Here is a 27,588-nt window from a genome sequence, read left to right as displayed (position 1 = left end):
GCCCAGCCCCTCACCCTGGTGACGTGAAACTGCCCACCAGTGGTGCCCCCAGTGGACCTCACCCTGCAAAAGGCGTTCCTGTGAGCTTTACTTTGTACACACAGATAGTGATCTCTGTCATTAATTAGAACCTCAAAGCCCACTAGAGAGTGTATTTCCTTCAATGGCTAATTCCCCTTATTTCCTGACAATCTGTGAGATGATAGAAATTATGAGCGTACATTTCCTCTTTCCAGAGACACAAACAACCCATAGTCCTTGTACTCTAGAGAAGCTTGAATTCCCTTTATTTTACTACAGGTAAAGGTTCCCTTTCTAAGAAAACCTATTTTGAACACTGGCAGGTCCAGAATTCAGCCCTACCCCTAAACTAACAGTTTTAACTGGGAGAGAATTTATTTAGTCTTACACTGTGTTTTAATCTGTCCTCTCACTAAGCGGCTGTGTAATTCACTCCACTTTCTTAGGAAGTACATTCCACTCAGAGGCAGAGCAGCGAGTCCCTGAGGTCGCTTTTTTTTTTAATTGTTTGGGATTCATTGAGCATTGAGGGTACAAAGAATTAGGTTACAGTGATTGCATTTGTTAAGTAAATTCTCTCTTATAATTGGGTCCTGCCCCCAAGAGGTGTGCCATACACCGTGACCCCCATTCTCCTCCCTCCTCGCCTCTCCAGCTACCTGATTTCCCTAACCCACCCCTTGTATTAGCTCATCTACTGCCTTCATATTAGAATTGAGTACATTGGATTCTTGCTTCTCCATTCTTCTGATGCTTTACTAAGAAGAACGTGTTCCACCTCCATCCAGGTTAATTCAAAAGATATAAAGTCTCCATCTTTTTAGTGGCTGAATAGTATTCCATGGTATACATACACATCAGCTTGTTAATCCATTCCTGGGTTGATGGACATTTAGGTTGTTTTCTACAGGTTGTTTGGCAGGTGCTGCGATAAATTGAGCTGCGATAAACAGTCTAGTGCAAATGTCCTTATGATAAAATGATGTTTTCCTTCTGGGTAGATGCCCAGTAATGGGATTGCAGGATCCAATGGGAGGTCTAGTTTGAGTTCTTAGAAGGTTCTCCATACTTCCTTCCAAAAAGGTTGTATTAGTTTGCAGTCCCACCAGCAGTGTGAAAGTGTTCCCTTCTCTCCACATTCACGCCAGCATCTGCAGCTTTGAGACTTTGTGATATGGGCCATTTTCACTGGGATTAGGTGATATCTCAGGGTGGTTTTGATTTGCACTTCTCTGATAATTAGGGATGATGAGCATTTTTTCTTATGTTTGTTAGCCATTCATCTGCCTTCTTTGCCCAGTGATATAAGGGATTGTTGGCTTTTTTTTTGTTCATTAACCTGAGTTCTCTGTAAAACCTAGTTACCAATCCTTTGTCAGATTTGTAATATGCAAGTATCTTTTCCCATTCTGAAGGTTGTCTATTTGCTTTGGTTGTTGTCTCCTTAGCTGTACAGAAGCTATTCAGTTTAATTAAGTCCCATTTATTAATTTTTGGTGTTGTTACAATTGCCACTGAATTCTTCTTCATAAAATCTTTCCCCAGGCTGATATCTTCAACTGTTTTTCCCACACTTTCTTTAAGGATTTTTATTATTTCTTGCCTTAGATTTAAATCTTTTATCCGTCTTGAATTAATTTTTGTTCATGGTCAAAGGTGCAGGTCCAGTTTCAGTCTTTTACACGTGTTTATCCAGTTCTCCCAGCACCATTTATTTAATAGGGATTATTTTCCCCAGTGTATGTTCTTGTTTGATTTATCAAAGATCAGGTGGCTGTAAGAGGTTAGTTTCATCTCATGGTTTTCTATTCGGTGCCAAATATCTGTCTCTATTTTTGTGCCAATATCATGCTGTTTTGATCACTATGGCCTTGTAGTATAGCCAAAAGTCTGGTAGGATAATGCCCCCACTTTGTTTTTATTACTAAGAATTGCCATGGCGGTTGGCGCCTGTGGCTCAAGCGGCTAAGGTGCCAGCCACATACACCTGAGCTGACAGGTTCGAATCCAGCCCAGACCCGTCAAACAATAATGACAGCTGCAACCAAAAAAATAGCCGGGCATTGTGGCGGGCACCTGTAGTCCCAGCTACTTGGGAGGCTGAGGCAGGAGAATTGCTTGAGCCCAGGAGTTGGAAGTTGCTGTGAGCTGTGATGCCATGGCACTCTACCCAGGGTGACAGCTTAAGGCTCTGTCTCAAAAAAAAAAAAAGAATTGCCATGGCTATACGGGGTTTTTTCTGGTTCTATAAAAAATGAAGAATTATTTTTTCCAAGTCTTGAAAGTAATGTTGGTATTTTAATAGGGATGGTATTGAGTATGTAGATTGCTTTGGGGAGTATAGACATTTTAACAATGTTGATTCTTCCTAGCCATGAGCATGGTATGTTCTTCCATTTGTTAATATCTTCTGCTATTTCTTTTCTTAGAGTTTTGTAATTTTCTTTATAGAAGTCTTTCACCTCTTTTGTTAGGTATACTCCTAGGTATTTCATTTTCTTTGAAGCTACTATGAAAGGAATTATGCCCTTGATTAGCTTCTCATCTTGGCTATTATTGGCATAAACAAAAGCTACTGATTTATGGACATTGATTATATATCCTGAAACATTGCTGTATTTTTTGATCACTTCCAGGAGTCTTGTGGTTGAGTCTTTGCAGTTCTCTGAGTATAAGATTATATCCAGCAAAGAGAGAGTGTTTGACCTCCTCTGCTCCCATTTGGATGCCCTTTATTTACTTCTCTTGCCTGATTGTATTGGCTTTAACTTTCAGCACTATGTTGATTAGTAGTGGCAATAGAGGACAGCCTTGTCTGGTTCCAGTTCAAAGTGGGAAAGCTTTCGGTTTTACTCCATTCAGTATAATATTAGTTGTGGGTTTGTCATAGATGGTTTCAATCAGTTTAAGAAATGTGCCACCAACGTGTATATTCTTCAGAGTTCTAATTAGAAAAGATGTTGACTTTTATTGAATGCTTTTTCTGCATCTATTGAGAGGATCAAATGGTCTTTGTTTTTGCTTCTGTTGATATGATGAATTACATTTATGAACTTCTCTATGTTAAACCAGCCTTGCATCCCATGAAAGCTACTTGAGCGTGATGTATGATGTTTTTTTTAAGAGACAGAGTCTCACTTTATCACCCTTGGTAGAGTACTGTGGCATCACATAGCTCACAGCAACCTCCAACTCCTGGGCTTAGGCGATTCTCTTGCCTCAGCCTCCCGAGCAGCTGGGACTACAGGCACCTGCCACAATGCCTGCCTATTTTTTTGTTGCAATTTGGCTGTGGCCAGGTTCAAACCTGCCACCCTCAGTATATGGGGCTGGTGCCCTACCCACTGAGCCATAGGTACCACCTGATGTATGATTTTTTGAATGAGAAGTTGTAATCTATTGGCTAGGATTTTATTGAGAATTTTTGCATCTATATTCATTAGTGAAATTGGTCTGAACCAAGATTCCTTCCTCCTCAATTTTTTAGAATAATTTCTGCAGAATGGGTATAAACTCTGCTTGGAAGGTTTGATTGAATTCTAATGTGAAGCCATCTGGACTAGGGCATTTTTTGTTGGGAGATTTTTTTATTGTTTCTTTAATCTTAGTGCTTGAAATTGGTCATTCAGAAAATTAATGAGACAAAAAGTTGGTTTTTCAAAAAAATAAAATCGATAAACCTTTGGACAGATTAACTAGAAACAGAAGAGTAAAATCTCTTGTAACCTCAATCAGAAACAATGAAGGGGAAATAACAAAATATGCCACAGACATACAAGAGATCATCTCTGAGTACAACAAGAAACTCTATGCCCAGAAATTTGACAATGTGGAGGAAATGGACCAAAACTTGGAATCACATCCTCTCCCTAGAGTCCCTGAGGCTTCACTGTGGCTGCAGGATAACCACCCTGGCCTACACCTTAGGCGGCCCACTCCCTCCCCTGCCTCTGTTCTCTCACCTGTAGGGAGAACACTGACAGCCCCTCACTCATGGGCCTCTGAGAGCTAAAAGAACAAAAGTGTGGATGCTGCACTCTGCTGTTATTGTGAGTAAAGTCACTTCTCTTCAGTGTGTTATGAGAAAGATGCATGTTTTTACATTCTCATTTCCCTGTATTTTTTTGAAGTATAATTTAGCTTCATGTAGTAAACACCAGGTATGCCACAGCAGAGTGAGAACTGGCCTTGCCATTAAAAGAAACATGTTTGCATCTTGGCCTTAACCCTCAACTAGCCCTTTGACCTTGGCTTATCACTTCCCCTCCCTGGGCCTCAGCTTCTTTGCTCTGGAAAAGGAGATGAAACTACATCAAATTGTTGGAAGACTTACCTCATGCTACAAGTGTCTACCAAAATCCATCCTCTTCTTCTTACAGACTGAAGCAGAGTCTTAACATGTACCCAGCCAGCTGGAATGAGGCCACTAGGTTCACAGGTCCCACCAGCAGGAGGACCCTGCATTGGGTTTACTGCTCTTCTGTTGACATCTCAAAATTCTTGATAATTTGATTACTGAGTTTATGTTTTATAAGTAGAGGGCATGCATAGGAGAAAGGAACATCTGCATGTAGCTCCCACAGTGTGTTGTGAGCACACACTCCCAGGGGCCCAGTGTGTGTGTGAGTTCAGCAAGGCTCGAGGCAAGTTCAAGGTGAGCCTGAGTCACGTCTGTGACTAAGTGGGTGCGCTGATTGTCCCAAGAGCCTGTAACTTGCTTCTAACACCTAAAGAAGGCAATGGAGCTCTAAGGAACCCAAATGATCAGAAACCCCTCTCACATCACAGTCTCCAAACTTTTCGGCACCACAGACTGGTTTCATGGAAGATAATTTTTCCACAAATAGGGTGGAGGGAGGTTTGGGGGGAACCGGTTTCCAGATTAAATTTATCTCAGATCATTACGCAATAGAGTCTCACGAGGAACCACCGCCTAGGTTCCTCGCACGAGCAGTTTTCAGTGGAGTCCATGCTCCTATGGGAGTGGAATGTCACCACTGCTCTGACAGGAGGTGGAGCTCAGCTGGTGATGTGAGTGATGGGGAATGGCTGTAAATACACTTGATCTTAGCCAAAAGGCCGAGAAGCGATGTGGCTGTAAATACAGATGAAGCTTCACTCCCTCACCTGCCAGTCTCCTTCTGCTCTGCAGCCCAGTTCCTAACAGGCCACGGACCCAGGGGTTGGGGACCACAGCTCCATACACTTTCCTCCTTGTGAGAATTTCTTGTATCATTGCTCAACTACTTTACGTTGAAAATGATGGCATAGAAAGAAAGGAAAAGATGGGTGACCAGAAGTTCTTCTCCTGTCAGTTCTTCCTCACTCAGCACCTAGCTGAAGGTACAGAGTGTGGGTAGAATATATGCACACCAAGAAATGAAATAAAAAAGTTAATTCATAAAAGCAAAATACAGGGTGGTGCCTGTGGCTCAGTGAGTAGGGCGCCAGCCCCATATACCGAGGGTGGCGGGTTCAAACCCAGCCCTGGCTGAACTGCAACCAAAAAATAGCCGGGCGTTGTGGCAGGCGCCTGTAATCCCAGCTGCTTGGGAGGCTGAGGCAGGAGAATCGCGGAAGCCCAAGAGCTAGAGGTTGCTGTGAGTCCTGTGTACATCATGGCACTCTACTGAAGGCGGTAAGGTGAAACTCTGTCTCTACAAAAAAAAAAAAAAAAAAGCAAAATACAGATGCATGTATGAGCTACCAAGTACAAATTGTGGAATTTCAGTGTTCCTGCATAACAGCTACATGTTCTTATATTTTCATTTAAAACCGGCATTGTGCTATTTAAAAACTAGATGGTAAAGTTCACACTAATAATTTAAATTTTTAATTTTTCTTTACTAAGAACAACAATACATAATAAAAAACACCATGACACATAGACAGAGAGACCACACAAAGAAGAAAGAGCTTCGCATTTCAATATCTTGAACACATTTGTCTTGTCTTTTATAAAAGGAGCTGTGTTTTTATTTTACTCTCGGCACTGCACATTTTGTAGCCAGCCCCAAGGCAGGCGGTACCTCTGAGCTTCTCAGGCAGTGAGATTTGGCACATGTCAGAGTCAAGGAACGTTTCCAGGAGATAACAGGTGTGGACCTTGCTCCTTTTCTTGGTCCTCTCCACTTGCAGAGTAGATGCTGCCATCCTGGACACAAGTTCAAGAGCCACCTCCTGGGGCTGTGGACACATTGAGCTGGGAAGAACTGGGGTCCCCAAGGACCCTGTCAAACAGAGCTGCTAAGCTGTCCCAGGCCTAAACTGTGAACTCCCACACTTCTATGTTTTGTGAAATGGAAGTCATAAAATTACTCATGAAATGGTGTGTCATTTTTAATATTCACTCAATGAATGTCTAGATTTTTGTTGTTACTGTTTGCTGTATGAGGCTGGGCATGGTAGTTCACACCTATGTGAACTACCAAATCAACTATGAGGCTGGGCATGGTAGTTCACACCTATGTCAGCACTTTGGTAAGGCCGAGGCAATAGGATTTCTTGAGACGAGGAGTTCAAGACCAGCCTGAGCAACATAGCAAGACCCTGACTCTACCAAAACAAATTCTTTTCAATTAGCCAGATATAGTGACACACCCCTATAGTCCCAGCTACTCACAGGAGGATCACTTGAGTGCAAGAGTTCAAAGGTCCAGTGAGCTTTGCACTCCATTCTACCTTGCATAACAGAGTGAGACTCAGTCTGGAAAGAAAGAAGGAAGAAAAAAAAGAAAGAAAAGGAACACGCTCAGCATCCACATGGACCATGCCTGGTCTCTAGCAGGGGCATCACTGCTTTAATCTCCCATATGCTTTGCTGGCTGTACCTGGCTGTGAAATTTTTGTGCATGCCAGTGCCAGTGGAGTCGATTGTGTTCTTGCCACACCTGTCACAGTCGAAGAGCTCTGGCAACTGGAGCATTTTTAAACCACTCTGACAAGCAAAAATTGATGCCCTCAACTAAATTCCAGCTCTAAGAAGAAAGAGCATGTTTCTCTGCAGAAGACCTCCATAGGACCCTCCACAGAAGCCTGAGGAGGGCACATCTCTGCAGACACCTCACAGTTGTCCTTATAATTAAATCAATGCCCTTCAGGAAGTTAAGGCATTGCCTGACTTTCCACATCCATAAGAAAGCTACAAGGCTGGAGGAAGCCCTAGTTAAAGCTGATATGCCTTCATAGATCAAATATTCTGTAACTTCTTACCTTTAATCTAGGCAGTGATGTGCTGCTGTTGGTATTTTATTTTCCCTTTTCAGTCAGGGTGTAACTTTCCAAAGTAGATTAAAGATGACAGTGATAAGAATTTAACACCATCACTATTCAGGATGTGCCAACGTGGGTCTCCAGGGCTGGACCAGCTCCTGCTACCCAGGGACATAGCAAATGCTAGGTGAACCGTTCTCCTGATGAGTCACAAAAGAATGCACACACACACACACACACACAAAAAAAAACTTCAGCAGATGCTCATAAAACTCCTTTTAAGATGATCAAAACTTCATAAATGATTGAATAATATGCAAATTTCCAAATCTTAATAAAATATCAGTAAGTTCTAAGGTAGCCCATATCTAAAATCAAACACAGTCACGAATCCTGCAGCTGGCTCACCCCTGAGGGCCCGTGTTCACAACTCTGCCCTGCTCTAGGCAGAAGGACTTATTTTATTTAATAAGAGTTTTTTAGATTTACTAAACATATAAACAGCTTTAGGGAGTTTGAAATTTATAGTCATTAATTCACCAGGACATTTTTCCTATGATGCCTCCCATGTTTAGCCACGACTGGCCCCTTCCAACAGACCCTCTGGAGGAGGTCGCGGGCCGAGCACAGAAGTCACGTAGAGGGAGCTGAGGCCTGAGACCCGCGGATGCCGGTGCGAGGCTCGCGCGCTCCTGCGGATCCTCTCAGTACACTTGTGCTCTCTGTCAGGACTTTAATTCCTTTGGGAGAACCGCCCTCGGCTCACCTGTGAGACTGGCTCAGTGATTGGCTGGGAGGCAGGCATGTGACCCCCGGCCCATCCAGGGCTCCGGTTCTGGTGATTGGCTCTTAGATGAGTGACAGGTGCAGGTCCTGCCTCCTGGAGCACAGCCCAGCACCACTGTCCACCCGGGCCTGCACTTCTCTGATTTTGGTTTTCTGAAAAACTAAGTTTTCTTCCCCCAAAATTCTGTTCCACTTCCCCTCCTCAGAAAACATCCCTTCTCTGTTTCATCTACCCACAGTCTGTTTTTCTTACTCAGAACCAAAGGAAGTTTTTTAATAAAGGCCAGATAGGTTTGTGATGCACCTTACACACCAACCCAAGAAATTTGCGTTTATCCAGTGGGCAAAGGGTGCAGATGAAAGGACAACACGCCAGAGAATCTTGGTATCCACAAAGCAGAAGGCAGACGGCACGGACATGGTGCTGCTTTGTTTTTGTTTTTAAGACAGTCTCACTCTGCCTCCCAGGCCAGAGTGCCATGGTGTCAGCTCACAGCAACCTCAAACTCCTGGGCTCAAGTGATCCTCCTGCCTCAGCCTCCCGAGTAGCTGGGACTACAGATGCCTGTCACCCATTCACGGCTAGTTTTTACATTTTTAGTGGAGATAGGGTCTCACTCTTGCTCAAGCTGGTTTTAAACTGAGCTCAGGCAATCCTCTCGCCTCAGCCGCCTAGAGTGCTGAATTACAGGTGTGAGCCACCACCCCCAGCCTAACACCACAATTATTTACCTGAGCAGCTCCAAAATTATTTTGAAGGCCAAAGAAATATGCTGAGCATCTTCCAAAGAGGCACCAATTCTGCGCGTGTCTGAGGACAGGTCTGCACTGCGCATGTCTGAGGCCGTCTCTACACTGCGTGTGTCTGAGGAAGCGTCTACACTGCACGTCTGAGGCCGTCTCTACACTGCGTGTGTCTGAGGAAGCGTCTACACTGCACATGTCTGAGGACAGGTCTGCACTGCGCATGTCTGAGGCCGTCTCTGAGTGTGTCTGAGGAAGCATCTACACTGCACGTGTCCGAGGACAGGTCTACACTGTGCATGTCTGAGGAAAGGTCTGCATTGTGCATGTCTGAGGCTTGACGGGTCTGCACTGCGAGTGTCTGAGGACACGTCTACACTGCACTTGTCTGAGGACATGTCTACACTGCGTGTCCTAGGACAGGTCTACACTGCACATGTCTGAGGACGTGTCTACACTGCGTGTGTCTGAGGACACGTCCTACACTGTGTTGCAGTGGACATGGACCCCAGAGGCTGGCTGATCAGTCAAGGCGTGAATCCAGGATCCCTGAAGGTGAGAAATGCAGACTCTCAGGCTGTCCACCACACCTGTAGACTCAGAATCTGCATTTTAACAAGATCCCCAGGTGATCTGTGTGCACACTGCAGTTTGGAAAGCACAGCTGTATGACTCAACATAAGAGAAATTGAGATGTAATTGCTTTAACTAAAGAAAGCCCCCAACTGTGACCATCAGGTGCCCTTTGGAAGGTAATTTGGATGTAAGCAGGAAGAAATTTGTACCTTCCACCTAGAAAGGCTCAGCATTCTCACGTTTTGCACTTTAACCAGGGGGCATGGAGCAGTGACAAGTCCCTCCATCTCCACTCCGTTCCCCACCACAAGGCCACAAAGCCTGAGCTCTGAGTCTGCATGAGGCAGGATGTAGATTCCTCAAGAGCAGCTATTCAGGCCACAGCAGCAAGTGCCACTGTGCTGCCCACAATCCTGGCTCAGTCTCCATCAAGCTGCACATCTGCCTGTCACACACTCTTTTGTGGTCATCTCAATGGCAGCTCTGATGCTGCCTCTGCTCAGGGCCAGTCCCACAGTGGCCTCCCTGTCCTCCCAGCATGTGATGTCATGAGCATGAGTGTCCTGCCAAACATTTAAGATGCCGCAGCTCACATTGTGCACATTGTATAGAGAAACACTGACACGCAGATTTTCCTTTAATTAAAAAAAAAAGGGCAAAATACAACCAAACCTTGTTCTTTTGTTACCCCAAACCACTGATTCTGCACAAATATGTAAATTGTATTCTTTAAGTACACAATCTTCTCTCTTTGTTGCTGTCACTATAACTAGCATGCCTAAAATCAGATATTGGCTTGAAACAATTTCTCTAATTCAGTTTCTATTAAATTCTTGGAAAGTGTGAGCAGGACTGGTTCACTGCCACACTGAAGACCCCTTCCACTCAGTCTCTTCAGAACAGGCTAAAGAGAGAGGGAGACATTTGCTGTATGTCCCACGACCACATCAGCTCCAATGAGCACCAACGGGGATGACAGCCACACAGAAAGGTCTGGGAGAGAAGCCCTTCCCTTCCCTGTTTCTCAGAGGTGTGGAGGCCCCTCCTTGTAATTGCAGGGGTACATAATAAAAACTTAAAATCTTGACTCTCAACTTGTATCTGCTGGGTTGGACTCGGTGGGAGTTGGGGGGCGTGAAGAGAGTGAACCTCCAGTTTACCTGTGTCTACCATAGTTGTTCTTAAATTGGAACACGAGGGCTTCAGACTTACAGAGACTTAAATCCCCTTTAGTTCTACATAGGGGCTATATGACCTGGACAAACGGCCCAAATTATCTGCATCTTATTTTTCTCATCTATGAAATGGGGGCTATGAAGAAGAGTAAATGTGTGATTCCTGACACAGAGATCTGCCACTTCACACATGGCTGGTGGTTCCTGTCTTGACACTTACTATAACTGTTTAGTAAGTTGTACTTACCACACCCCAAGAGACCCTAACGTCCTGCAGCTGTGCCTCCCATCCAAGGCCTCTAGCTGCACGCAACCCTCGAGCTCTTGAAATACTAAGTGCAAATGGAGATACGCTGTGTCAACCACACACTGGAATCCAAAGATATAATACAAAAAGAAGGACATGAAATATTCTGCCAATTGACTACATATGGAAAGGTAATATTTTGGATGTACTAGATCAAGTAAAATATGTTAAAACTAATTTCACTCATTTATTTTTAGCTGTTTTAACATGACTGCTAGAACATGTTAAGTTGCATGTGTGACTCACTTTATGTTCCCACTAATAGAGCTATACTGGAGGAATTTCTACCCTCCTCGCTCAAACTGATAACCTCGCAACACCAGAGTTGAGATTTGGGCGTTTCCCTCCACACTGCAGGGCAGAGCAGGCTCCCACAGCACACCCCAGCACGAGAGGGCCAGGTGAGCAGGTGTCCATGGAGGAGAGAACTTCCTGAAGGTGCTTCTAGGTTAAGCTGAGGTTGTGAGAAAACACACGTAAGGACTGCAAGCCACCCTTGTCCTCTCCTCCCAGCGTTCACCATCATTATGCCCTGACAAGTTAATGACGGAGGAAGGTCCTGCAATGTAGCCACATGACTTATATCGCTAGGAAAACTATATTATAGCTTAGCAAATATTTTAGTTAATATAGTCTTTTCTGTATAAGTAATTTAGAAACAGTTTCCACCAGGTTATAATCTAATGTACTCAACATTTCTGCAAAATGACCAGCCCAAATGGGTATTTCCAGAAAGGAAATGTTTACCAATTATTATACCATCAGCTAATGAAATTAGCATTGCATTTAGGAAAAGTCTGCCAAAATGGATTGTAATCTGTTTTCTTAGACCAAACCCACTAATGTGTGTGTATGTGTGAGAGAGGGAGAGACAAACAGACAAGTCTCACTCCATCTCCCAGGCTGGAGTGCAGTGGCAGCGTCATAACTCACAGCAACTTCAAACTCTTAGGCTCAAGTGATCCTCCTGCCTCAGCCTCCCAAGTAGCTACCATGCCTGGCTAGTTTTTCCATTTTTAGTAGAGACAGGGTCCTTCTGCCTCAGCCTCCCAGGAATCCCAGTGCTGGGATTAGAGGTGTGAGCCATCTTGCCCTGCCCTTCCCGTAACTTGACGAGTTTTTGAAATAGAAAATAAATAAAAATCAGCTCATGTCAAAATTTCCAAACTTCTACATGTATATGTCTGAACAAAATCTGTTATTATTACTTAAAGATACCATTAAATGTTTAATTCTACCTTTATATCTACCCAATTCCTTTATTAAATGTTCAAAGTAGATAAAAGACTTTAACCGCATATTCTTAGAACTTGGGTTCAGATTGCTGTCCATTGGTCTCTGAATTAATGAAGCCACAGTCACTCCACAGGAAACCAGAGAGTCTAGGTTATATTTTATGACCACACATTATCACTGTGATGCCATAAATAAAATATAACTTTTCAATTATTCAGGACAATGCGGGATGATGAGTTCTTGATCAGGTTCTCCATAAATTACCAGGAGAGATGAATGAGATTTTTTTTTAATCACTAATGATAACTCTGGATACAACAGAAGGTTGAGGCCAGTTTTGCAGACAGTCTGTTATTTTATTGCACAAATTCCACTTAAAGAACAAAATGCACCATAGTGTTTGGAGAGTTTGGGGTCTCAGATACTGATACATCATCAGTTTACACCCGTAAAGCCAAATTCAACAGTACAATTAACGTTAAACAACATCACCTCCAGATGGATATCAGAAGGAAAATAGAGAGAGAAAGGGGGAAAGCTTTAAAAATGTAAATTGAAGCACAGGAAAACGTAGGATTAAAAAGTGTATCATACAGATCTTAAAATCAGAAGTGTTCTGAGGAATGTCTGTTAGAGTTATACTCACTTGCACTGTTATTTATGGCATAATTGGGGTCTGCTTGGTTCATTTCCTTCATACTGACGAATCGAGAATTTCAGGAAAACCATGGTTATAAAAACGATCAATCTTGAAAAAGTATGTACAGGTAAATGTAAAATCACAAACTAAAAAAAATCCCCACCCTTTGCCCTCAACTTCAAAAAGGGAAACTTTCCCTTGGAGAGAAAGTTCCACGATTCCTCCCCCGTCCCCACACCATGTGTCCCCAATTCTGGGTTCTTCTATCTCTTGTAAGTAAATGACCTTGGAACTGCAGAGGGGGAGATGGAGGCTCGCTGTCCTCCATGAAAAGTGTCTTTATTTCTCTGCCCCACCCCCACCCGACTCAGCAATGTTTGCAAGGCATCAAGATTCAGAGAGAAACAAAATATATAAACATGTATTTTTAATAAACAACAAAGAAATGCCCAGAAAAAAAGCTAATAGTGGGCAACGCCATAAGAAGCAAGTGAGGCTTTATGGAGCTAGAGACGGGGGAGGGGCTGCGACTACACACGCCGGCCAGGACGCTTTTCTGGACCTTTGGCTTCGGAGCCCGGCAGCGGAGCAGCGGAGCAGCGGAGCAGCGGAGCACCCCGCCGCGGGGGGCTGCGGCTCAGCCCCGGCACCTGCAGCGCCCCCCAGCTCGCGCCTCTCACACGTGCGCGCTCTTGGCGTGAGTCGGGGAGCTGGAGCCCGAAGAATAGTAGAAGCGGTTCTCCCCGAACGCCTGGGCGTCTCCCGCGCAGCAGACGATGACGCAGCCGCCCACCAGGCACAGCACGGCGCCGATCCAGCCCGCGTACAGCGAATAGCCGAAGCTGACGATGGTGGTCTCGCGGTGCGCGCACACGGGGAACCAGATGGTGGCCACGATGGCGCAGAGAGCTGCGGAGACAAGAGCAGGTGACCGCGCGGCCCCGCGCGCCCCCGGGCGGCGGCCGCTCGGTAAGTGACTTCAGTCCAACACAGGTATTTGCTTTTACTACTATGTCGTAACTCCACAGATGTACTTACCTAGTTCTATTGCAATTCTCTTTACTCTTCTCGTTTGCAGCTCTGAGCTCCTGGCAGCCGAGTGCCCTGTCTGTGTGTTTAACGTGCCCTGACTGAATGACTGGGTGACCTGAGCAACTCACAGGTGAGGAGCAGGACGGTGCCTGCCTCAACTTTATACTCTTTATGTTTGCAGCGTGGTCAATTCACACGACAAAGACCTGGAGAAACTGACATTTCTCCTGCTGGCGTGACTAGACAGGGGCAGACTAGGGTCTGAGTTTGCATCAGGCTTTTCACACCCCCAGAATCCCACTGGGGAAGGAATTCACCGGTTCAGGGGTGGGTATGTTGATGACATTGGTGTGAGAGGTCAAAATAGAACTTTATTTACAGCCTTGTACCCATCAGTCTAACCTTCAGTTCTGTTTTAGATTTTACAGAGTACGGTAAGAAATAGCTTTTATATCATTTAGTTCTTCAACTCTTTATAAGCAAAGTAACAAAACAAGGGCAACCAGCAGCATATAAAGACTTAAAAAAGATCTTTAAACCTTAGACCAGCATGGCCAGTCAGAGTAGTCAGGGGCCGTTGGGCATGGTCCTGGGGCTACAGAGGTGAAGGATGGAGTCTGCATTTGCATGTGAATGGCTTCCTGCCCCCTGCAGTGGGCAGCACAGCCTCAGACAGAGAGACTCCATAACTTCCTGTAAGTTCAGGTTGGCAGACATGAAAGTAATAATAAAAATAATGAAGTTTCCAATTGTTAACCATAAAAGCCATCAACAAATTCAAAACAAGGCCTTGCACTGCCCACCTGCTGTTTGATGCTAGGGGTTCCCTTGTGACTTTCAACGCAGCAACTTTTTCCTGATTTCTACTCCAGCTGAGTGACTTTCTAGCTTGCTGTCTGTACCCACAGGGAAGAAATATTTTTGTCTTTAACACAAGAACTCAAATCTAACAGCCTTGTACATTAGTTCTAAACTGAAAAACAGTTTTGCCTTGCCCATTTTGAAAGACATTTTAAACTATTTCATTGCATTTGTGTAGCTTGTAACATAGTTTTTTGATGACACCAGACTAAGCCCACCCCCACAACTGGGTATTAACACATATAAATAGATGTGGGCCTATCCTGAACAATGAGCAGGTCCCAAGTGGCAGTCAGAAGGAGGAGAGTGGATTGGGGGGATTTGAATTGCCCAGGCTGGCTTTCTAACAGCCCAGATTCACTCCACTAATTGTGTAGAGATTATCTAAGAAGCTAAAATCTATCCATGTGCTAATGGATTCTTTTTCTTAAGTCCGCACAAGCATACCAGCTTCTGTAATATTTTCATATGAGATGCCAAGAAAGATGTATTTTCCCTCTGTGAATAGAATGTTCGAGAAGACCAGTATTTATGTGAGTCCTCCCTTTTCAGCCCTGGCTTTGAAGACCTCAGATATAGGGGAAAGTCTCTGTCTTTCTTTTCTTCTGGCAATTGGGAGAATCATCTTTCAGCAAGGGGCAAAGAAAGGCAGACCTCCCTGTCAGGACAGACATCCTCTCCTTAGAGTGTTTCAGCAAAGAGAGAATTGCTAAAGATTCCCCAAAGCAAGACACACTCTGGCTACACACCCCTACAACCCAAAAGAGGGCATCTGTTCTCCTATGGGTAAAGATAGCACCCTAGCAAGGGCTTCTAAGCCCAGGCTTGTTTAGAGGAAAAAGGAAGAGAGTGAGAAGCTGAATTCTGTAGGAAAAGATGTTTAACTGCCAAACAACGGATGTGGCTCAATCCCACCAATTTTTCCTAAAAACAATTAACTGGTTTCAAAACAGCTCATGGTTCAAATTGTTTTATATTTTCAATTACATTGTATTAACACATATACACACGAAAGCATTTCCCTACATCTAAACAAATCTAACATAACTTTCAGATTTGGTTTAGATTTTTTAGAATAAGACAAGGAACTGCCTCTAAATTCATTTAATTATTCCCTTTTTCCTCAGCAAATAATAAAACAAAGCTATCTCCACATAGGGAAAGACTAAGGCTCAATATCCCAAAAGTTACCATCAAGATTGGTTTTGAATGTTTTAAGGATTTTGTTATATTTTATTCTAAGATTAATTAGAAAAAGGGGAAAAAAGCAGAAAAATGTCTAAACATTTATCTAATGAATCTGCTACAGCTAGATGAGAGAATGGGTGGATGGATAAGAGGAAGTCTCATTTCAATTCAATTTTCCCCTTCATATACACTAAAGCCGACTTCCAGGTCTGGCGCCGTGGCTCACACCCGGAACCCCAGCACTCTGGGAGGCCAAGGCGGGTGGATTGCTTGAACTCATGAGTTTGAGACCAGCCTGAGCAAGAGTGAGACCATCTCTCCTAAAAAGAGAAAAAAAAAAGCCATGCATTGTGGCGGTCACGTGTAGTCCCAGCTACTCAGGAGGCTGAGGCAAGAAGATCTCTTGAGCCCAAGAGTTTGAGGTTGCTGGGAGCTAAGACATCGTGGCACTCTACCCCAGGGCAACTGAGTAAGACTCTATATCAAAAAAAAAAAATTAAAAAATAAAAAAAAAGCTGACTTCCAAAATTATAAAATCTTATTGGGACTTGAACACATCGAAAGTCACAAGCTCATCACTGACCTTATTAGAGATTTCCTTCTTTTTAATTCATGCAGAACCAGCCAAATGAGCACCAGGAGGCTCCTTACTTCCCCTGTACACAAACGATCCCTGGGTGGAATTCCTGTGGCTCTCAGAAATGAACCACATCAAAACCACTGAAAAATGACAGCCTGTAACACAGCACGAGAGGAAATGAGAGGCTCACTGGACAGTGACCCTTGATTGAACTCAAAACAAAAAATGTTTAGAAACCAAAAAAGGAGAATTTACTCAAGTTCAGCAGTGGTTTGGAGGAAGAAAGGGATATGTTTTGACCAATAAAGTTAAAAATGCAAGTCAAATCATTACTTAACTTAAAAATTGTGAAGCAATAATAGAACTGGCAAACATTTTTTGCTTTCTTAGAGACAGAAAGCTGCTAGATTTATTTTCATTTGCAGGTCCTCCCCCCAACCAAAAAAGAGTTTTGAATGGTTATCTTAGTTATTTGGGAAAAAATAGATAAAATGTTTTTCTGAAAAATCAGTTACCTTAAGGTAAAGAAAATTAAAAAGATATAAGGGGAATTGGGGGTTGTTTTCTTGTTTAGAGGAGAAAGTGAGTGAAAAGCTGAATGTACATCATCAGAATTTATTTTTAAATTAAGTTTCTGAAAACAGGGCAGCATAATTTTAGAACTCAGATTTTTTAATCTCTTTCTCCTCCTGGTTTCAGAAAATGTGGTAGTTAACTGCACAAGGGAGGGGGGAAGATCTACCATTTATCATTGGGAAATAGAAAGTAAAAGTTGGGGATATTCTTAGGTAAAAAGGAGGAGAAGGAGGAAGAGAAAGGGGAAAGGGAGAAGTAAAATTCACCAAGGAGACACAGATTCACCGGACTCGTTCATCTTGTAATTCTTGCTCTTCAAAGAATTAAACTGATTGTCTCTGTTGAGACCAATGTCAAGTAATTTAATACAACGTGTTCTTTAATTGGTAAGATACACCCTTGATAAAAGTTAACAATGATCTTGATGTGACCAAACACAGAAAATGTTTGGGAAGGCAATTTTATTTTATTTATTTATTTATTTTTTTTAAACGGGTCTAGCTCTGTTGCCCAGGCTACAGTGCAGTGGTGTGATCATAGCTCACTGCGGCCTTTAACTCCTGGGCTCAAGTGATCCTCCCACCTCAGCCTCTTGAATAGCTGGGACCATGGGCATGCACCACCACACCTGGCTATTTTTTTTTTTTTTTAGAAACAGTAGTTGCCCACTATGTTGCCCAAGCTAGTAGTCTTGAACTCCTGAGCTCAAGTGATCCTCCTGCCTTGGCCTCCCAAAGTGCTTGGATTATAGGTGTGAACCACTGCACCTGGCCCAAAATGCAATTTTAGAGTAATGTAATGGTGTGCTTTTTAATCTCCTTAGAGATTAAATGACATATAGTAATATAAGGAGTTAAATAAGTGTGAGGAAGTTAAAATTGATATAGGTGTGTTTGACTTTGGAGGTAACTACAGAGAAAGAGACAGATAAAAACCAAAGGCCAGATCATCACCAGACACCCACGTTTCTTCTTTCTCCAGTGACCACCTCTCTTTTTCAGCTTTGTCATTTTCCACTGAAAGGACTTTTAAAAGCATCATTTCTAGCACAGAGCAAAATTGAGATTTGCTTCAGAACAATCCAGAGACTGGAAGAAATGGAGACAGGGAAAGACAAAACAGACAATCCCTGCAACGCTCATTGCAGAGAAGGAGTTTGGTTGGAGGTGGGAGGGTATCATACAATTCTGCTTAATTTTGTGTAAGTTTGAAATTTCCCACAATTAAAACGTTTTTAAAGACTTCCTTCATCCAACATTCTACAATACATTGAACACTGCCTTCTGCAATCAATACTGTTGTAACATAAAAACTAAGTCTCAGGGCAGCGCCTGTGGCTCAGTCGGTAGGGCACCGGCCCCATATACCGAGGGTGGCGGGTTCAGACCCGGACCCGGCCAAACTGCAACCAAAAAATAGCCGGGCATTGTGGCGGGCGCCTGTAGTCCCAGCTACTTGGGAGGCTGAGGCAAGAGAATTGCTTAAGCCCATGAGTTGGAAGTTGCTGTGAGCTGTGTGAGGCCACAGCACTCTACCGAGGGCCATAAAGTAAGACTCTGTCTCTACAAAAAGAAAAAAAAAAACTAAGTCTCAATTAACCTTAGCTTTCCACAAGGAAGCTGGTTAAGGCAACAGGTAATAAGATTTCCAACGAATTGTTGGACATGTTTATTTGCTGTTTTCTATCATTTGAAGCTAAAAAAAAATTTACTTTTTCTTTTTTTTTAATTCCTCATTTTCTAAAATGTTGACTTAAGAAAACATGGATATATGGCTGGGCAATAGCTTGATGAGTAGGGCGCCAACCACATACACCAAGGCTGGTGGGTTCGAGCCCAGCCCAGGCCTGCCAAAAAATAATGACAATTACAACAAAAAAATAGCTGGGCATTGTGGCAGGCGCCTATAGTCCCAACTACTTGGGAGGCTGAGGCAAGAGAATCGCTTGAGCCCAAGAGTTTTAGGTTGCTGTGACCTGTGACACAGCACTCTACCAAGGGCAATATAGTGAGACTCTGTCTCAAAAAAAAAAAAGAAAAGAAAAGAAAACATGGATGTAGTCATCAAATCCATGGAATATCTGAGTGCGTTTTTTTCCTGGCCTAAGTTCAGCATTTTTTTTCCTTTATTTCTGTTCCATGCATCTTTTTTCCCTGTAGGCTTTTTAAAAGGGCAGCCTCGTGGTTATCTGTTAATTGTTTTAATCATGGAATTTAGAGACAGGAGGAACTCAGGAAGCATTCAGGGCCTCCAATGTCATGGACTTTGTAGCCGCAATCACACTAACATACCACACCCTTTCCACTGCCCATATGCAGTTTTATTTAGATTAAAGACTTCTTTGCAAAAAGCTAATGAGTACAGAGGAAGATTTTTCTAACCGTTCTCTTAAAGCCCTGGGACTGCAGGTATTCTTCGGGGAGGCCTGTGAGTCTGTGGGACATCTGATTCTGTGTGCATGATAAGCCCAATATGACCTGCCCTTTCTGCAATTTCACTATTAACCTGAAAGCTCCAAGTTAAAATGACTCTTTCTACCACAAATATAGTTCCAGACTTTGTAAAAGAAAGAAGAAAAGATGAAAGGGTTCCACTGAGGAAGTGCATATCCTTTCCTTCCATGCACTACCACACCCCTAAAAACACCCAGGCAGGGCATCTTCTCACTGGTAGCAAGGTGAGACTCGGACTGAAGCAAAACTACAATTCCGGGTTCTCCAAGGGTAGCCTAACACTGGCCTTTCATATTGAAATAAGCAAAAACTACCAATCCCCACACTCTGGTTCCTATAAAGTAAACAAGAGAGATGTTTCCATTAAGACAGGATAAAAGGTGGTATTCCCCCCAAAAGATTATTGTCTTTGCTCACCAGCTCCACCTGTGAGGATGACCTGCAGACGTCAGATGTGGTTAGAGGAATGTCCACTGCCCTCGGGGTCAGGCCTCGTTTCCTCTAACCAAGGACAGTACTAATAATAGCAACCACTGACTGAGCACTTACTCTGTGCCAGATGCTGTGCTGAGTACCTTCGTACGTGGGCTCAGTGGTCTCCCCTGACAAGCAGCCTCCACCTTCCCATTTGTAGATAGGGTCAGAGATGTCCAGGAGCTGCCCCAGGCCACACAGCTACAAAGCAGTCGAGTCCAGATCACAACAACTGGGTCTGACTCCAACTGATAAGACAGAACAACTCAGGGCACAGGCACCTCCTGCTTTAGCAGGACCCTTGAAAAGCCACAGAGCTGCTGAGCCTCAGACCCACCAGACCTGAGCAGCAGACTCCCACTCTTCTCCTGGCAGGAGCCAAACCCCCAGTTCACCCTAGACCACGAGAAGATATGGGAGTTAGGCAACAGACAACTTTTTTAAGCTTTCACAAAAATAATGATAGATTTTCAGAATCAGGAAAAACTGAGGTTAATGAATAGTGTTCACACTTTCCATGCCAAGACATGCTGCAACACTGTCCGGTCCCCAGGCCCCAGCCCCAGCAGCGCCTTGTCCCCTTTGGTCGCGACCTTGGGACCCAGCACGGGCCCATGCTGGCTGCTCCAGTGGCACAAACCAGTCCAGAGAAACACAAAGGGGCCCTCACTGTCTCTCTCTGTCCCTGCCGCTCCCTGCCAACCGGGAAGAACAGGCACTCAGGGCTCCGTGGTGGGAGAGCCTGGATGAGACCACAGGTGCCACACATAAGGCAAGGAGCTTCACATTTCCAGAGCTCGCTCGCTTCAGTCAAGACAGCGTCAGGCCCAAAAGCCAGCAGAGACCTCCAGACAATAAATCCAGGTGGGAGCAAAGAGGAGGCAGCCCATGGAAATGCAAAGCTGAGCACGGGCCACGAGGGCCCTCATCCCACCCAGACATGAGCATCCAGCAAGGTGCGGCCTCCCTGATGGGGAAGGGGGGTCAGATGGAGGATGCCCGGGTTCCCCCCGGGTCTTCACTCTAGACCAGGCATCCTCAAACTGCGGCCTGCGGGCCACATGAAGCGGTGTGAATTGTATTTGTTCCCATTTTGTTTTTTACTTCAAAATAAGATATGTGCAGTGTGCATAGGAATTTGTTCATAGTTTTTTTTTTAACTATAGTCCGGCCCTCCAATGGTCTGAGGGACAGTGTATTGGCCCCCTGTTTAAAAAGTTTGAGAATGCCTGCTCTAGACAAACAGGGACTGTGGGCCTCACCCCCACCCACCCAGCCCTGCTTCCCCATCCACGTCTTTGCCTGCCTGCACCAACCCACTCTTAAAAGACAAAAGCTAATTCAGCTAGGAAATGTCGAACCTCTGGTTGCTTCTTGTATTTAGAGACATGTGTCTCTCTTGGCCAGGCTAGAGTGTCACCATCGTGGTCACTATAGCCTCAAACTCTTGAACTCCCAGACTCAGGTGATCTTCCCTCCTCGGCCTCCCTAGTAGCGGTACCATAGGGATGTTTTTCCTTTGACTAGAGACAGTATCACTGTTCTGCCCAGGCTGGTCTCAAACTCCTGCCCTCCTCCAATCCCCCTGCCTGGCCTCCCAAAGTGTCAGGATTACAGGCGTGAGCCACCATGCCTGCTCCAGTTTGGTTTTTTCATAACCCTGGTTATTCAACTAAAAAATTCAGTCATTTTTAGGGTTTCTTTTTAAAAACCAATTTGTCTTCTTGCTTTGTTTTTGTGTTCCTATTTTCCGCTGTGTCTGTTTAATACGTTCTCTTTCTTGTGGAAACTGTGGCACTGGTATGGAAGGACGAATGTCTAATACAACTGGCCATCCTCTGGGTTCTGCTGTCTGCAGAGCCCAGGAGAGCCTCTGGGGGCGTCTGTGAGAGCCAGAGGAAGGTAACTAACAGCCAAGTGTCTAGGATGGAGAGGGTTTCTCCTGGATTGTGAAACCTAGTGGACTTTTGGAGCTTTGGCCTTCCTGTTGGAAAGGGAACTGGATACAAAGAGCTGACCACTGGGAGGTATCACCCAGGACACTGGCTCTGTGTCCCAGGGGTGACACTGTCACGCCAATTTGTTGTGGCTGGAATCAAAATTTCCACACCCAGGTTTTCCTCTGGAAATTACAGTGGTCTTTTCACTTCTGTTCACACACACATGGGCCTCCCCCCAAAAGTCTCCATGGCTTCACAAACCCTTCCAGATCCCTCTGCAGAAATGGCTCCCTACCTCTCACATCCCCTCGCCTCATCTCTGTGTGGGAGAACGCTCCAGGTGGGAGGTGACCATCACCAAACGGCATCAACCCACACAGACCCCTTCCACTCCCCCCCCAAGGACATGAACTGATGTGCCAGTTTGGGGATAGGAATTCCTTATCTCTGGAGAATATGACTTTATATTTCACCCATATCCAAATCAGCTCCATCTCCCTGATACATGTACTTTGCAACAAGAGCCACTGTTCTTATCATTTATATCCTCTACTAGATTTTAGAATGTGCTGATAGAATTAGCATCTGAGAAAAGCAATGGGGAGAAACAAAATCACTAGAGAGAATAGAGCTAGAAAGACCCCCTTAGGTTGGTAAGTTGAGCCCTTTTGTGTACGGGTGTAACCAGCATATGACATTTGCTGGTCCTGGACTGTCCCTCCTCCAGTCATGACCTGGCCACCTCCTCTTCATGTCACAGGGCTCCTCTTTGGGTTTTTCTGCTCTGCAAACTCATTGGAAATTCGTCCAGTCTAAGCTCCGTGCTGTCCTGTGTGTTTGCACAGCCAGAGTACCTCTGTTAGATGCACACCTGCCATGCTCCATCAAGATGTCCAGGTACACTCAGAGCAGAGACCGCCTATTCCCCCAGGCTCCCCAGCACCCACCACGGGCCCTGACGCAGGTGTCAAGGCACACTTACTGGGTACGAGGAGGAACCCCCAGCTGGTGGTCGACCACCCTCAGCACTTCAGTTTGCTCTCCCCTCCTCTTCCTCTACTCTTTCTTCATATATTAACTGAGGGTCTCAATCTCAGCCACCATAGGCATTAGCCGGGGAGCTTTCAAAAAATGTCTTTGCCTGGCCTGATCCACAGAAAATTCTTATTCAGTTGATTTCTGTGGGACCTGGGCACAGGTGTTCTAAAAGGAATTCACTGTGAAGCCTAGGGGTCACCATGGGCTGTCTCCTGTCCTTCTGATCTTTCCCTTAGGTACTTCCTACCATTAAAATATTTTTCTTTTTTTTTTTTAACTAATTTTTAGCTTCAGTGAGCCCTCTGTGAACTGCCTGAGAAATCTCAGGGGTACAGATTGTGGGATCTATCCCCCATGGACTCACTCAGCCTCCTTTCATATTGTCTCGAACTCAATGAAGCATTCACCACCCATGAAATTTGAGAGTCATTAGTTCACTCAGGCGGGGGCCACACGGAAAGCTGTCTTACCCAGCAGGATGAGCATGACACCGGCCAGCTGGGCTCGCCTGTACTTGGCCACACCAGGCTCATGGCCCATCCGGATACAGGGCAGGACCGTCAGCAGTAGCAGAATGGCCGGCAGCCCGAGCACCGAGGCAGCAATCATTAGGGCTCGGCATGCCTGCACGTAGCCTGGGAAGGAGAGAGCAGACAGGGTGGGGTAAGCCAGGGGTCATCTTGGGTCCTAGGCCCTGCCTGGTGGGAGCTCAGCACCATCCCCTTCCTCGCTTTTGCCCCATGTTGGGACCTAAAACGTGCTGTCCAAGGTTGCCCTTCACTGTCAACTTCTGAGCAGCTCAGCAGGAAAAAAACAGGGCTGGAGAGAACGAATGGGGATCCCTCCTTCAGACCACTTGACCAACAGTCCGTTTACATTAAATGAAAGGGCCAATGGTCCATTTACATTATTTTATCACCTTGCGAACATTCAAATGGAAACTCCAGTCTGCCCATGTCTCCTGAGATGAGCATGCTGGTTCCAGTCTGCTGTTGACACGTTCTGTCTGTGTGGTTGTGGGCAACCTACCCAGCGGCTATGTCCCACTTCCCTCATCCACAGAGTAAAAATGATGATAGCACCTACACGTCTATCATAGGATTCCAGCAGAGATTAAGTCAGTTAGTTGATGCAGAGCTTAAAACGGTGCCCATACTAAATACTCTAAGAAAGGTCAGCTATGGTCATCGCCGTAATTGGTCTGTGTCAGTGCAGGAGCTTCCTCTCCAGGTGCACTGGGTGATTTTGTCTCTACCCGTGTGCTTTTAATTCACCTTGGGTACAAATCATATGTGGCCGTGACCTAGGCTAACCCTCCCCCGCTTGAGGATCCTGCCTCCCGTAAGACCGCTGGGCTCCATCCCTGCCTCACCCACAGGGCCATGCCAGTGCTTAGAAGGCATCTCTCCACCCCCTGGGACTCCTGGAGGGCAGACACCTGCCTTGGTACCCATGAGACTATCACAGTACCTTCAACAGATCATGGGAACAATTCCAAGTGAAGGAACAGTATATCGCATAATAAAGAGTGCAGCAAAACTAATTGAACTTTACACAGCAAGTAAAACGCTACATAACAACTTTATGAAGAAATAGGATTCAAGATTTGCAAGACTTATGTAGAATAAATCTGACATGATACTAGAAAAATTGCATGAATTGAAATTTACTGTGCCCCTTTCAAATTTAATGTTTCTCATTAAAACACTCTGCCTCTCTTAAAGAAAAAAAGGTCGCATTTATTTCCCTCCCTCTTTAACTCACAGGGTGAGACAGAATTCATGGCAAAGCCAAAAAATTAGCCCCAACTTCTTCCTCATGCACCAGGACCCTGACTTGCTGACAAAGACCCAACCTCAACTCTGCTTGTTAGCAAGGTATGCCTTTGCCAGAACCGAGACTTCACAAGGGCCCTCTTCAACCACTGTCCATCTCAGCTCCTTAAGATGACCAATGAGCCGGGATTTGCTAACTTGAAGACCCCACACACACAACCCAGAGGACCCACAGGAAGTCTGCAGCTCGGCCTGACCTAGCCCTGTGCCCTCGGAGCTCTTAGGAAAGCCAGCGTCAACAAAAGGAGGCGGCCAGCTAGTGGCCAAGACTGCTGTCCACATGCCACAGTACCAAGGCCATGTCCATAAGCTACAAGATGGAGGAGGACTGTCCCGCCCCCACCCACAGTAGGAGGGAGTGGGGGAGTAGGGAGATCAGGCCCTCCTTAAAATGTGCTCCCCTCTGAGGGATGGTCTTTGTTCTCTGAAAACAAACCACTTGGCACTGAATGCTGGGTAAACTTAACTCCAGGACAAGGAAGCAGAGAGTAGCTTTACGCTTCAGCTAAAGGCCTCTACAAATACCATGCCCAGCTTTAAACAAAATACTGTGGCTACCACTTATGAAGCATACTCTACATCAAAGAAGTTTAGCATTTCTTATTTAATCTTCAAATAATTATGAAAGATAGTTTGTTTGATTTTAATTTTTTTTTCTTTTTGAGACAGAGTCTCCCTATGTCGTCCTTGGTAGAGTGTGGTGGCATCACAGCTCACAGCAACCTCAACTCTTGGGCTTAAGCGATTCTCTTGCCTCAGCCTCCCAAGTAGCTGGGACCACAGGCGCCCACCACAATGCCCCACTATTTTTTTGTTATAGTTGTCATTGTTGTTTAGCAGGCCCAGGCAGGTTTGAACCCACCAGCCCCAGTGTACATGGCAGGTGCCCTAGCCGCTGAGCTACAGGCGCCAAATGTGATTTTAATTTTTTAAAAGAAGACAACTGGAGTTCAAGGAGATGAGTACTTTGTCCCATAACACAGACTGTGAGCACAGATCCTCTGACCCAGGCCTTCCAACCCAGCATTAACCAAACCTGGGTCCAGGATGGGTCCCAAGTCTGTCCTTCTGAGAGTCCAAAGTGAAGAAAAAATGGTCTAGGGCAAGTGTGAGCAGCACTGTGCCCTCTTGTTATGTGCCAGAGGCAAAGCTGGGCCCAGAAGCAGACGCGTGGGGACGAGGGCGCCCCATCCATGTGCTGGGGGGATTTAAGGCTAGTGAGGACGCCCTGGGGATGAGGGCGCCCCACCCATGCGCTCAGGGGTTGAAGGCGTAGAGACCTACCTTGACTCACAAACAATGAAATGTGCCCTGATGGGAATGAGAACAGGGGCAGGGAGCTGGAATACGGGGATTGACTCCAACTGCGAGGACTGGGGAATCGGGGTCAACTCAGGGAGTCCCTGGTGAGGGGAAGACTCTCCTGGGAGGAGGTTCAGAGGGGGCGGGTTCTGCCCCACCTTAAGGAAATGGAGACGTGTCCTTACATGCGCACAACCCACAAGGCCAGGAGACAGAGCGGCCAGAGCGGGGCCTCAGCCTTCCGGCAGGACAGACTCCTGCAATCTCGCCGGTTGCCCACTGGCTTATGGTTTAATTTCTATCGCCTGGAATGTTTCCCAGAGCAGCAAGTGAAGATGCGGCCGGCAAGAAGGCCCATCTGTTCCCCGCTCGGGTCTGGGACGTGGCTGGGGAGGGTGAGCGGTGCTGCGTCTCCGCACGGTCTAGGGCTGCCTCCCACCCCAGCTCCGGGGGCTGCAGACCCCTGCGGTGCCGGGGAGGTGCGGGGAAGATAGCGCGGCCCTGGAACGTGCGGGACCGACCCGGGACCTGCTAACCCGGGCAGCCCGGAGATGCCCTTGGAAGGACTCGCGCGGCTGAGGATGGGCAGAGCGAGGCGGGCCCTCCCCCGGCCGGGGCGCTCGGCCATCTCCCCAGGACCGCTGTGCACACCCTCAGAAGTTCGCGTTTCTCCTTCTCCTCGGCTCTGCGGGTTTCCGACAGAACTCGAGGCGCTGCGGGGGGGAGGGTGTTAACTTCTGCTCGCGTCCCTAACTGCGTGTCTAGTCTCGGTTCATTAAACGCTCCGGGCCACTCGCTAGTGTCACCACTGGCCAAGTCACCACTATTACCCAAAGTTCCACATAAGAACACAGTGGCGACAGAGGGTAAGTTGGGGCTGCCTAGTTCTACAGCGAGGTGGGGCAGGCGCGTCAAACCCCCTAAATGTGTCCACCAACGCCGCCTCGCCCAGAGGACCCTGGTTCAGGAGCGGCCTCCGGACGGTCGGTTCCTTACCCGGCAGGATGAGGATGTCCACCAGCGGCTTGCAGTGGTACAGCCCGGTGGCCATGACGCAGTCCGCCCACAGCCCCTTGGAGCCCAGCTCGTCCATCTTGCGGCAGGTGGGGATGGTGTAGCCGCAGGTCACCACCCAGTCATTGGTGGACGTGGTCACGATGATGCCGATCCAGCCCACGAAGCTCGTGACGAAGCCCACCACCTGCAGGCACGTGGCCACCATGGTGGCCGCCAAGACGTCCCCGCGCCTCGCCGCTCACAGCTGTGCTCCGGCTCAGGCTGGACAGCGCCTGCCCTGGGACCTCTCCGGCTCCCAAGCCGCTGGTAGGCGACGAGCGGAGGCAGGACAGTGGAGACAGGTGGGACACAGGGGGGACAGCGGCGGGCGCACGGCGGGGCAGCGGAGACGGCTGGGGCGCACGGCCGGACAGCGACAGCCGCGCGGCTAGGACGGGACGGGACCGGACAGCACCGGGAGCGTAGCTCCCCGCCCCCCCCTCTTTAAACCACGCAGCCCCCGACAGCTGCGCCAATCAGCGACGGCCCCGGGTCCAGCGGCCAACCGCGGGGCGGGGTCCGAGGGGGCGGGGAGGGAGAGGACCCGGGAGGGGCT

General features: G+C 46.3%; 1 protein-coding gene and 1 long non-coding RNA gene across 2 annotated transcripts; one reads left to right on the top strand and one right to left on the bottom strand.

The window, feature by feature from the left end:
* Nucleotides 1–12,392: 12,392 nt before the first annotated feature.
* CLDN11 (claudin 11) lies at nt 12,393–27,503 on the bottom strand. The gene is made up of 3 exons (XM_053600117.1): nt 26,973–27,503; nt 23,310–23,474; nt 12,393–13,606 (listed from the first exon to the last, which is right to left on the bottom strand). Exons 1-3 carry the CDS (start codon nt 27,196–27,198, stop codon nt 13,374–13,376), a joined length of 624 nt encoding a protein of 207 aa, XP_053456092.1. The 5' UTR covers nt 27,199–27,503; the 3' UTR covers nt 12,393–13,373.
* LOC128592245 (uncharacterized) lies at nt 13,533–23,289 on the top strand. The gene is made up of 3 exons (XR_008381815.1): nt 13,533–13,666; nt 13,776–13,859; nt 23,128–23,289. It is a non-coding gene; the product is annotated as an uncharacterized LOC128592245 (long non-coding RNA).
* Nucleotides 27,504–27,588: the final 85 nt, after the last annotated feature.

The sequence above is a fragment of the Nycticebus coucang genome, chromosome 8 (genome assembly GCF_027406575.1).
Source record: "Nycticebus coucang isolate mNycCou1 chromosome 8, mNycCou1.pri, whole genome shotgun sequence".
Classification (NCBI taxonomy): Eukaryota; Metazoa; Chordata; class Mammalia; order Primates; family Lorisidae; genus Nycticebus; species Nycticebus coucang.
Note: the sequence above shows the minus strand (reverse complement) of the source record. Positions and strands in the feature narration are given on the sequence as shown.